This window comes from Podarcis gaigeae (genome assembly GCF_964106915.1).
Source record: "Podarcis gaigeae genome assembly, chromosome: 3".
Lineage (NCBI taxonomy): Eukaryota > Metazoa > Chordata > Lepidosauria > Squamata > Lacertidae > Podarcis > Podarcis gaigeae.
The window spans coordinates 100,572,655-100,585,445 of NC_139680.1; the positions used below are offsets into that span (position 1 = coordinate 100,572,655).

The 12,791-nt window shown below is 42.1% G+C and overlaps 1 protein-coding gene across 4 annotated transcripts in view; it reads right to left on the reverse strand.

The window, feature by feature from the left end:
• The window catches only part of THADA (THADA armadillo repeat containing), a 147,517-nt gene that overhangs the window by 110,946 nt on the left and 23,780 nt on the right, over window positions 1-12,791 (reverse strand). For all 4 annotated transcript variants that reach the window (XM_083732989.1, XM_083732991.1, XM_083732990.1 and 1 more), the window contains 7 exons: window positions 11,988-12,139; window positions 11,147-11,360; window positions 9,823-9,958; window positions 8,294-8,430; window positions 7,878-8,024; window positions 5,107-5,264; window positions 3,338-3,447 (listed from right to left, as the gene is read on the reverse strand). In XM_083732989.1, the coding sequence (XP_083589115.1) occupies window positions 3,338-3,447; window positions 5,107-5,264; window positions 7,878-8,024; window positions 8,294-8,430; window positions 9,823-9,958; window positions 11,147-11,360; window positions 11,988-12,139 (1,054 nt within the window). The remainder of the gene's footprint in view (window positions 1-3,337; window positions 3,448-5,106; window positions 5,265-7,877; window positions 8,025-8,293; window positions 8,431-9,822; window positions 9,959-11,146; window positions 11,361-11,987; window positions 12,140-12,791) is intronic.

The window sequence follows — 12,791 nt, forward strand, 5'->3', positions numbered from 1 at the left end:
TGTCTTTGCCCATGCTGACTCCTGATCTCTATCAGATGGAACAAGCGACTAATTTTTATCATACTTAATCTCCAAAACCTCTAATTAAAACATCACACAGCTCGCCAATGTGTAAGTTGCTCTGGTTCTAATTCAGCAAATGGCTTTTGTGGTTTTCTCTGATTTACTTTTCCTCTTGCCAGTTTAAACAATCTCCTGTGCAGGCGGAGAAGCGACTCCAGGCATTTTCAGAGAATCCAATAAATGTCCCACATAATCTGTACCTTTTGCCACACAGCTGTACACTCCCCCCCCCAAAAAATAAACCAACAATGTGCTAAAGGTAACCTAATTTTGCAATGTAATTAAAATGGCACTTTATCTCTGGGCATACAGTATAAAACAGAATGTACAATGTTATTCATCAATGAGCAAAACTGGTAGGCTTCTCAATAGGATATTATTTCAGACATAAATTCAGTCACGGGCAACAAGTTTCCTCATGTGTTATCTTTACAAATAATACAATAATAATTAAAGAAAATAAAGGATTGCATCCAACTTAAGTCATAACCCACTGAAATCAATGGTTAGGATCAATCCTATTTATTTCAGTGGGTCTATGAACATGGCTCAGTCGGATACAACCCAAACAGTATATTCTTCTAGAAGGCCTCTATGGTAGGTCACCTCAATTTTTGCTAGTAACAGTAGTTAAGTGTTCAGCACTCAGCCATTTTTGCATCTTCTCTCTTGCCACAACCACATAAGATACCAGTATTATCTATAGCATTATTCCAATATTGCTTTGGGGGGAGGGGTGCGCTTGTAAAACTGATGGACAGATGTTCACCACTCACAGAGGGGATGAAATCTGAAACACCAGCTCATAAAATCTTAGTTGCTGCAAGAGACCAGCATTGTATATAGAAATCCCACAACGCCTTTTAATGTCCAAGGAAGCATTTGTTCACAGTATGACTGGTGGTTTAAAAACTAGTGAATCATGTTTCCTAGCTCAAGATTTCCTACCTCAAGATTTAAAGCCAGGCATAGGCAAACTCCGGCCCTCCAGATGTTTGGGACTACAATTCCCATCATCCCTAGCTAACAGGACCAGTGGTCAGGGATGATGGGAATTGTAGTCCCAAAACATCTGGAGGGCCGGAGTTTGCCTATGCCTGTTTAAAGCCCTAAACGGCCTCAGCCCAGTATACCTGAAAGAGCATCTCCACACCCATCATTCTCCCCGGACACTGAGGTCCGGCACCAAGGACCTTCTGCTGGCTTCCTTGCTGCGAGTAATGAGGTTACAGGGAACCAGGCAGAGGGCCTTCTCGGTAGTGGCACCCGCCCTGTTGAACGCCTTCCCATCAGATGTCAAGAAAATAAAAAACTATCTGTCTTTTAGAAGACATTCTTCCCCTGTTTAGGGAAGTTTTTAATGTTTTATCGTGTTTTTAATATTCTGTTGGGAGCCGCCCAGGGTGGCTGGGGAAACCCAGCTAGATGGGTGGGGTATAAATAATAAATCATTATTATGAAGATAAAAGCAACCCAGGAAATTATTCCCCTAATGTACCGTATTTTTCGCTCTGTAAGACGCACCAGACCACAAGACGCACCTAGTTTTTGGAGGAGGAAAACAAGAAAAAAAATATTCTGAATCTCAGAAGCCAGAACAGCAAGAGGGATCGCTGTGCAGTGAAAGCAGCAATCCCTCTTGCTGTTCTGGCTTCTGGGATAGCTGCACAGCCTGCATTCGCTCCATAAGACGCACACACATTTCCCCTTACTATTTAGGAGGGGAAAAGTGAGTCTTATAGAGCAAAAAATACAGTAGTCATTATAATGTCAACATGAGGCGTACAAGAGTTAATACATGCTATGGCTAACAGGCAAAAAACCCTAGGCTATGAGTGCAACTGCCTCAGGTGATCACTGGAGAAATGGACATACAGCTCTGAAGAGTTCTCAGATTCTGGGCTGACCATACCCATCCAAGGTCCCACAAGACAGGAAGCGCTATAGAAGGCTTCCTATTTGAGATGGGACTTTGCCCGAGCAACAACAGTTTTCCTGGCTCTGGTGTGCTTCTGTGTTCTTTGGCTCCGATTCCTGGCTAGCTCCTTCCCTCTGATTTCCCAGCCCAACTCCTCACTCCCTTCCGACAGTGGCCAATGGCTCAGCCCTGACAGCGTGGACTGCACCCAAATGAAGTTGACTTGGCTTAGTTCTTATGTGGGAGAACTAATTAAAATGAAATGGAAAAATACGATTCATCATAGCGGGTGTAAGTCGGCCTTTGTACACCTTTATAAATTATCAGATTTATACATCAGCCAATGAAAAGCAGCTAGAATTTCCAAGCAAAACTTTTTTCTTTTTTCTGAAAGCTGTAAATGTATTACTCATTTTCAAAAGGAAGGGGGGGTGGGGAAGAGAATTTATTCCACGTTTCCTCAAAATCTCAGCATTTAATAGGCTGGACAGCAGTTTTGTTTTTTCTGAAGTTACTTGAACATAAACATTTGTCAGGCTTAGGAGAATGGCACAGACAAAGGATGCTGAACTCTGCTCAGCGCCATTGCTTTACTCCCTGTAGTCCATCTCCTGACATCAGGTATCATTTTTCTTCCATTTATGCTCCAATACCAGAAGTGAAGGAAAAACAGCTTTGGGGTGTGGGGAAGGGGCCACTCACCAGAACATCCTTCTGCATTTAAATCACGCAACTGCCCGCATAACCAATAGTCAAGGACAATAAAAGAGGTAGTTCAGAAACATCTGGAAAGCTAAAAGTTAGTGGCTCTTGTATTATACGGCCTGCACATTTTTTGGTAAGCTGTCTTTTGAGTATTTTTGTGGAAAGGTTTAATAAGTAAGATACGCTGTAGGCAGAGTGAGGGAGATGTTCAAGCAGGGACAGCTGCTTCACATTTATGAAATTACCTCAGAGCATGGAATGGGGAACCCGTGGTCCTCTGAAATTGTTGGATCCCAACTTCCATAAGCCTCAGACAACATGGCAAATGATTAGGAGTCTAACATCTGGAGGGCCACAGGTTTCCCAACATGAATTAAGAGAAACACATTCTTCCTTTCAGAATATTTTGGAAGTACTGCAAGACTACCTGCTTTGGATTGGTTTTAGTTACCAGAAAGCAGGTATATCAAGGAACAGAGAGCCAAGGAAATGTTGAGGTCTTGGTTAGGTAATATGATATTTGGGTGTGCAGGGAGGAGCTAAAACTATGGTATACTCCATGAAAAAGCAAGTTCATACCCACGTAAGTGACTTCCTGCCTGAACAAAAGCTTGAATGCTACAGAAGAGAGTGACTTTTGGTGCAGTTTACCTTGAGAGTACTTCAGTGAGCTTTACAAAACCGGCATACGCCAACTCAAACGCGCCTCTGTGCCTTGACTTCAGAAGGTGATGCTTGAAATACTCCCCGATCTCTTTCACCTAGAAAAACGGTTTGGATTTTCTTAAGCAAACTGCAAAGATTTTACACACAAGTACTTTTGACAAGCTAAGAAGAATGGTATCGCAGACAGGGCCAATTCAATTGTTTACATAGCCCCATTGAAACCTATGGTCTGCTCCCGAGTTTACTTAGGTAAATCAACTGCACTGTTTCTCCTGACAGCAACTCTTAGCATTGCTTGATTGCGTTAGTTGTTAAAAGCTGCTTTTTAAACTTTAGAGGGCTGGTTAGCCAGTAGCTTATGCCCGTGCCATCTTTCCTCAATGTGTAAACACAAGGAGGGCAGGCGTGATCCCGATCATGCCATAAGTCAGGGGTGGGGAACCATTCCGATGGTGGAGGTACATTGTTAATGACTCCACACTCCCTGGGCCTTGTAAGAGGTCCAAGCAGAGCTCTCAGCCAGATGAAAACATCTGCTGGAGACAACGTGCAAATAAAAATATTAGCACTACTTCCCTGCACATAGGATAGCCAAAAAGCAAGGGATACACTAAGCAGTTGGTCACCAGTACCCTTTCAAGTAGCTGGTTGAAGTTTAAAACAATGGCAATGCCTTTGCAGGAGCAGGATTTGACCTCCCAGTTCCCCCCACCTCCAGCCTCCTGAGAAAGGCTGACAGAAGAGGAGGAAAGCATGTTGTGTATATCAGACTGCCAAGATGGAAACTGGTCTGGTTGAAACCATATGGGAAAGGGAAAAGGTCATCAATTAAACCCAGAAATCTAATAAATCCAAAATATTTCCAAATGAAATACTTGCGGTAAGCTAATTTCTTGTAAACACTGTAGTCCGTTCTCTTGAACAGTCCCAGATGGTGTGCTAGCCTCCGTGAGGTTTTAAAAAAAGGGAGGGGGGGGGGCGTTAGAAAAGCAGCCCTGAATGGGCATAATTCTGTCATCCAGCCTGTGGGGAACACGATACCCTCAATCCATCAATGTGTTTGCTGTCGAAAATTACAGACCATAAAAGCTATACTAAAATGGCAATTTCATCGGCTCTCACCTTGCCGTTTGCCAAATGAGAAACATATAAGTGGAAGTGAAGCTGAAGTCAGTTAAACGAATGCTCAATCTTTAATGGATAGATATATGACTACCCCTCCTCCATTAAATAAATGGAAGACTCCCCAAGTATGGATGGCCTGAATAGCAACTTCAGATTACACTTGAAAATGCCCTTTCTAAAATGCTCACCTATGAGAATACTGTATCGTAACTGGTAATCAGTGTAAACAGTAATTAAATGTGCCTAAATGGAAAATCAGTAAACAATTTGCAGTGCTAAAGCACTGTTTTATTCAAAATTCCTCCCTGGTATAAGTAGTCACGAATCTTCCCTGAATATTTTTGTCTCTTAAAACAATCCTTTGAGCTACTTCTCGATGCCAAATTATAGAGAAGTGAACCAATTAAAAGAATCTGAAATTTAAAGTAAGCACAGCTGCTGTTAACATCTAGCCAACACCTCCCCCCCAAGTGTCTGTCCATAAAACGTCAGCATTATTTGGAAAACAGCAAGACAGGATAAAAAGAAAGATGTGATAGACAAAAGGCCAACAGTAATTCGTTCCAATACTTCATATACAGTTCCAAGGAACAGAAGATTTCAAACCATAGAATATTAAATAGTCTTACCTGCTGTACTGTTATCAGTGCATCCGGACAATTGGGAAGCGCCTGTAAAGGCAGAAGCTGACACAACTTGCCTAAAAGTAATGATATTTCCTTCATACTTCGCCAGCAACAAACCAGCACCATCTGAGCTGTTACGTCACATGTCTGCTGTTCTTCATCTTAAACAAATAAGTATAATGGATATATGTAGAGACAGCTAAAGACTTCTGTTCCAGCAAGGCAACCCAGGCATTCAATTTTAGCAGGTAAATTTTGACACACAATTTCAGTATACCACTGTTTTAAAATGACAGATTAAAAAAAATACTTCAACGTTATTTATTTTTTAAAGGAATGTTTTTACAATGCCTATTGTAAACCGCTTAAGAGGCCTTTCGTTCTAGTAAGCAGTGTATACATTTTGTTAAATAAAGTAAATAGGCAAGGAGGGAAACAATTCCTGCCTGAAACCCTGGACGGCCACTGCTGTTCACTTAAGCCAAGGCAATACTGAGCTTGATGGACCAATGGTTTGAGTCAATCTGAGACAGCTTCCTATGTTACTAGATTCCCCCAGGCCAGAATTTGCAACCAGCATGCGTTGCTGGCATTTTATGTTTAGGTTACACAGGCTGAGACCCTACCTGCCCGTGGACTGTCTCGCCACAGTGGTGCATGCTCCTGCTTGGACTACTGCAATGAGCTCTGTGTGGGGCTACCTTTGAAGGTGACCCGGAAACTGCAATGTGGCAGCTAGACTGTTGACTGGGAGTGGCCGCCGGGACCACATAACAGCGGTCCTAAGAGATGTGCATTGGCTCCCAGTACGTTTCCAAGCACAATTCAAAGTGTTGGTGCTGACCTTTAAAGCCCTAAACGACCTCGGTCCTGTATACCTGAAGGAGCGTCTCCACCCCCATCATTCAGCCCGGACACTGAGATCCAGCGCCGAGGGCCTTCTGGCGGTTCCCTCATTGCGAGAAGTGAGGCTACAGGGAACCAGACAGAGGGCCTTCTCAGTAGTGGCGCCCGTCCTGTAGAACGCCCTCCCATCAGATGTCAAGGAAATAAGCAGCTATCCTATCTTTAAAAGACATCTGAAGGCAGCCCTGTTTAGGGAAGTTTTTAATATTTAATGCTGTATTGTTTTTAACACTTGATTGGGAGCCGCCCAGAGTGGCTGGGGAAACTCAGCCAGATGGGCGGGGTATAAATAATAAATTATTATTATTATAGGTTATAAGTCAGTACAGCGAGAGAAGTCATGAATAATAATGCCAAGGTCGCAGGTTCGATCCCCCTATGGGGCAGCTGCATATTCCTGAACTGCAGGGCATTGGAACAGATGATCCTCAGGATCCTTTCCAACTCCACAATTCTATGACTCTATAACGTAGGATCTCAGACAATAAAAGCAGGCGACATGTCCTTGCTCAGAAGGCCTTCAGCTTCTCTTGCCAAACAGTTGATTAGGCTCCCAGGCCTCACATTAGAGATCTCCTTGGCTTTCTGAAGCCAGTCCCTTCTCTGAACAGGTGATCAGCATCGTCCCAGTTTTACAGTCTGTTTAGCATAACACACACACAAAAAAACCCTGGTACTAGATACAGAGGCTTATCTGTTTCCTGTAACATCCTTTTCCATGTGCAGGGCAAGATCTAAAAAATATATACACATCTGTTTTCACCTGTGATTTCCTCTCAGTGGACCAGGGCAATGAAACAATGTGGGAATAAGGTTAACACAGACAGGACACCACTGTGTGTTTTTGGGGCAGCTGAAGAGATCACTGCTACATCAGCAAAAATATGTCATAATTACTTTGAGGTTTTCTATAATGGAGCAGTATATAATTTTTTATAAATTAATTATATATAAAGGTAAAGGTACCCCTGCCCGTATGGGCCAGTCTTGACAGACTCTGGGGTTGTGTGCCCATCTCACTTAAGAGGCCAGGTGCCAGCGCTGTCCGGAGACACTTCCGGGTCACGTGGCCAGCGTGACATCGCTGCTCTGGCGAGCCAGAGCTGCACACGGAAACGCTGTTTACCTTCCCGCTATTAGGCGGTCCCTATTTATCTACTTGCACTTTGACATGCTTTCGAACTGCTAGGTTGGCAGGCGCTGGGACCGAGCAGCGGGAGTGCACCCCGCCGCAGGGATTCGAACCGCCGACCTTTCGATCGGCAAGTCCTAGGCGCTGAGGCTTTAACCCACAGCGCCACCTGCGTCCCATATATATATATATATTGGATGTAAAGTCAGACCTCACCAATGGGACGCACAAATAAGATTGGCTACAAGAGGTGAGTTGGCCCAAAGTATTAAAAATGAAGCTACTCAGTTAAAAGACTTTTAAAAAGGAGAAACAATCCCTTTTTCAACCAATCCATCTATTGCCATTAAAAACTACATACATGAATATGAAACTGTAGGAATTAAAGAGAGGGGAAATAATTTAAAAAAATTAACTACATATGGCATAGATGGATTTTTACCTCAGCATTCCCAGCATTTTACTTGTTTTGAAATGAAGGTCCCAACGGAGGCCATTTATAAGTGTGTGAAATTCAACTACCCCACCCAGTGGTTTTGATGTGAAAAGCAACTTTTAAAAGGATTTCCCAGCGGGCAGGGGATTTTCTAACAGAGACCATTTATAAGCCATCTTGTTTCATAAAGAGAGAAAGGTGGGGACACGAAAAAGATGCTTAACCTCAACCACCACCATTCTCCCTTGCATGTGTACACACACACACACAGAGAGAGAGAGAGAGTTCACCTGAAATTACCTCTAATTTCAGTGCAAATGTTTTCCGCTCCCTCACTGGTACAGTCTAGCCTGCAGCGCTCTTGGAACAATTTTGTTTCGTTGAAATAATCGTTCGTATCACGTGGCTGTATTTCACGCAGAATCAACTGCAAGCGTTCTGAACTGTCTATGGAGAACAGAGAAAGTTGGCTTAGAAATGAACACTTTCCAACCAACAGTTGATTCATCAGTATTTCCAAAACACAGAGTGGACCTCTCTTCAGGAGATATTTTCAGTTCTATGTCCTGAACAACCAAATGGCACAGTGAACCCCACTATTGAGAGATAATAACAAGAACCCGCAAGAAGGCTGAAGACAGTTTTGGTATAGAACAAGCTACATAAAACTACTGCACCAAGAGATGCCAGGATTTTTAGAAATATTCATGGGTTACCCAAGTCAGTATCCATTGGAATAAGACCTTCTGGTGATGAACTCTGAACTACTGGAGACACTACAGCAGAAAGCTCATAAGACATCAGAATAAGCTTTGCCACCACCTCTTTCCATTCAGGAATCAGGGTCAAATTACTGTAAGAAGAGAAAATCATGGAATTTAAAGTGAACATTTCATTGTGACAAAGTAACAACATTAACTTTATAATTTTTAATGCTTCCTATTAAAAATTCTTTACTATAATCATACAATTCATACTGCAGCTTAGAATAGCCTTCCGAAAATTTCTGATTGTGGGGAGGTTTCTAAGCACGCTCTGCTGAATGCAGTTAGAAACCCCCTTCAGACTATGGGATACCCAGACTCCTATAACCAACATGCAAAAGACTAACTGATGCATGAAGGGGTTAATACCATAAAGCAAGCTGTCCTGACAGGCTTAGCTATGTCCACTTCCCTTACCTTGGGAGAAAATGGGTGATCAAGCCTACTGTTGCTTTCCAGTCTACTAGAGCAGTGTTTTTCAACCTTTTTTTGGGCAAAGGCACACTTGTTTCATGAAAAAAATCACAAGGCACACCACCATTAGAAAATGTTAAAAAATTTAACTCTGTGCCTATATTGACTATATATAAAGTAATTCTCTTGAATAGGAATCAAATAAACACAAAGAAAGTATTTTATAATTACTTTATTATGAAATAGTAAGTAAACAGAAATATGAAAAATTATAAAATACTTTATTTTTAAATCTTTCGAATTTTTCAATTTTCCCCACGGCACACCAGGCAACATCTTGCGGCACACTAGTGTGCCGCGGAACAGTGGTTCAAAAACACTGCACTAGAGAAGCTCAATGCATAAAGAGGTCTGAACTAGTTGCTGCAGCTCAGACTGCATGGCTCATACAAGCCACTTTTGAGCTCCTATACCAATAATTTAGGAACTTTTGCCACTGTAACTAAGCCAAGTTTTACTGCCCGTGCAACTTTTTCTGAATGCTGTATGGAAAAGCACATAAATCTGACCTTTGGAGAGTTTGTAAGTAAACATGGTTACTTGTAGTCTTTTTCTATGCTAGCAGAATAGGGAAGCTTTAGAATTCAAAAGGGCATATTTTAAAGGTCTAATGGCCTATATTTCCATACTTTTGTGCATATTTTGTGATTTTATATCTCTGCAGAGGTTCTCTCACCAAAGAGAACTTGCCCTAAACTTGGCATCCAGGAATTCTCCTTTTTATAACTATTTTTTTTCCTTCCCACAGACTTCCACACTAAGCACACAAAGATCAGGAAGTTCTGCCGATAGGGAGACGCAGGAGGTAGGATCCTGCCATGTTCCTCATTGCAGAGAGATATCTAAGTGCCTTTAGCAGAACATGGTTACAACCCCCATCCATCCCCAAGCTAGAGCTGGCAGGTACATGGACAATAGAGGTTGGGGCTGGTACACCCCACCTTATACTTCCTACACAAGCTATTTAATCCCTAACCTAATAACCACACAGGGGCAATATTACTCACTTTAATGGTAACTGATGCAGAGCTGCTGTTATACAGTGTACACGGCCATACATTGGAAATGAAGTAGCCGCTTGAAGTAAAGACTTGTCTGCTTGTCGTATTTCTCCTTCAAGGTTCACCATCAAGCTTTTGACAACTATATATTAGTACAAAGACGGGGGGGGGGGGGGAATCAAAGTGATAGTCATGGTATTCTGTAAAAAATCAAATTCTTTAATAATAAACAGACAGTTGAAGACTAGATGCCATGAGAGAGCCATCTCTGAATTTAAAAGTTGGTCATGAAAACAAAAGAACAGGAAGAGGGACTGAACACACACACATTCATTTTGGGGCCACAATGCAACCTTTCCCACTGGCTTCCACAAGATTTGCTCTGGAATACATAATTTTGAAGGTTTTTCCTATAGCCAACACTAAAGAGCAACATTTTGTCTGTTAGGACATAAGAGCAGGGTAGATATAATTTGAGGCAAGGAGCATGCAACTTCTTAATCACTGTGGGAATGGAATTGATTCATTAAAGATATTTTCAAAAAGGTAATAAATGTGATCAATAAGATAACAGGATAAAATGTAAAGGACCCCTGGACGGTTAAGTCCAGTGAAAGGCAACCATGGGTTGTGGCGCTCATCTCGCTTTCAGGCCGAGAGAGCTTCCATCTGTCCACAGACAGCTTTCTGGGTCATGCGGCCAGCATGACTAAACCACTTCTGGCACAATGAGACACCGTGACGGAAATCAGAGTGCACGGAAATGCCGTTTACCTTCCTGCTGCAGCAGTACCTATTTATCTACTTGCACTTGTGTGCTTTCGAACTGCTAGGTTGGCAGAAGCTGGGACAGAGCAACGGGATTCAAAACACTGATCTTCTAATCGGCAAGAGGCTCAGTGGTTTAGACCACAGTGCCACACACATCCCTTTAAAAGGGTATGATGTACCATTGATACCAATTGTAGTTCTATGTGCCTTGAAAGACTATGTTAATATTAGACACTGAAATTAGCCAAAAATTGGTCATGCTTTACCTTGCATGAGCATAACTGCTTTCTGTAGTGCAAAGCTAACACTGAATGCAGCCCCTGTGTATAGGAACAAACTGATCCCACAAGACTAAACACCTAGTGACAAGCTTTCAATTATGGTGGGAACCATTTATCAGGTTTTGAAATCAGCCATATTAGGGCACTTCCAGTTCAAAATATATTACTTTCTGTTCTTTGTCTTTCTTTGACTTCTATGGTCACAACAAAAGCATTCAAAGATGTACAGGAGATTTCTTTTGGAGAGAAAAAAACTTCCTCTTCTGCTCAATACTGACCAGCCAAAGTGTTCTCCTCCACTGGATCACTAGACTTATCCTCATCCGGCTGAAATGTGTTCAGAGGTAGATGATTGTTTAAGCAGGTCTTCAGCAGGCCTTTCTGGTGTATTAAGAAGTCCAGCAAATAGGAAGCTGTTACACAGTCGTAAGGCTTGGTACTTGTGCTGAGCTGCATCGCTACTTGAAACAACAACTGCAGTTGCTGAGGATCCTGAGGTAAAAAGTTCAACACATTTAAATACAAGTTTATTGAATACTGTACTGATTTATGTTCTAATCCAGACCCCTTGTTAAAATATACTTTGGGGGCGGGGAATTGTTGCTATTATGCAGGAGGAGAAACAAATCTCCTGTAAAAGGGACTTTTCAGACTGGCCACCAGGAACCACTAAAATAGATATCGGTACCAAAATCTTCAGATATGTGGAAGGGTCTCAGGACCAAATCCAAACTGCTGATTTGTACGAATGGTCCCAATAACTAACTCAATTGCCAACCCAGAGGCATAAAAAAATATGGCATACAGGAGGAAGAGCAACCCCACTTTGGGGGTCCTGGCCCATTCTGTTTTAATTCTGGTTTCAATTGGTCCACCAGGAAAACTACTTGACAAACAATACATTAGTATCGACCTATGAAAAGCTTGTCCCCTCCCTCAATTTCCTATATCAGCTCCAGTGCAACAGGAATTTTTTTTTTTTTAAGGGTTGGACACTGGTAAACAAACCCATTTCTCGAGGTAAGCTCTGAAGTAGCCTTCCACCCAACATTTAAGCGTTCAACAAGCAAAACGATTACAGAATTTGGAATGTGGTGTTTTTATAAACTTTATCCATACCTGAAAACAAGGCAAGACAGGATGAAGCTTCAGCAGAAGATCAAATGCCAAGATCTTTATTTCCTCAAAAGTGCTGGCAAAGCAGTAGAGTAGAGTCTGAAGACGAGGAAGGCTGACCTCTTGAGCTACCTGAAACAGTTCTTGGCTCTGGCCTGCTCCAAAGGATCCCCAACGAACACATGCAAAAGAGGGTGTTTTTGTTATAAGTCACAGAGGAAAAATGTTGTATTCTGTTTTGTTACATTTAGATTTTTAGCACTTGATTGCATTATTAAACAAAGTAATCATACAGTTCAACATCAACTTATTGGAAACAGTTTAGGAGAATTTGTGGTTCAATTTACAGGAGAGGTTTCATTCTTACAAAAAGACAAGACCTGGTATGGCTGAAGAGAAGGGAAGACAGGGTAGCGTAACATGAAGAGCCTGTGCAACAGGAGGATTTAAAAAATGAACTATGAGGCATTTCCCTCCCCATCTGGTGAGCTCTTCCTTTGGAGCTACTTGCTGCGTTGAGAAGCCTAAAGTGATCATTGTCATCACGGTGGAAGGAGTGCTGTGCCAGAAAGTTTCCTCAGGCAACAGGCCAGGCAAGATGAATAAACCAGTCAAAAGAGGCAGGTTGGCATCCCATGTTACAACTTGTAGCAAACATCACCATGCAGCAACTTTCCCAGTATTGTCAATTCTCACCTGACTTTTTGTATTCAGGTTCACAGACATAAATACAAAATGTGTGTGCGCCCCATGCAGAGAAATGCATGGTTGTTGCTTTTTTACTACATTCCAACCAAACATTCAGGG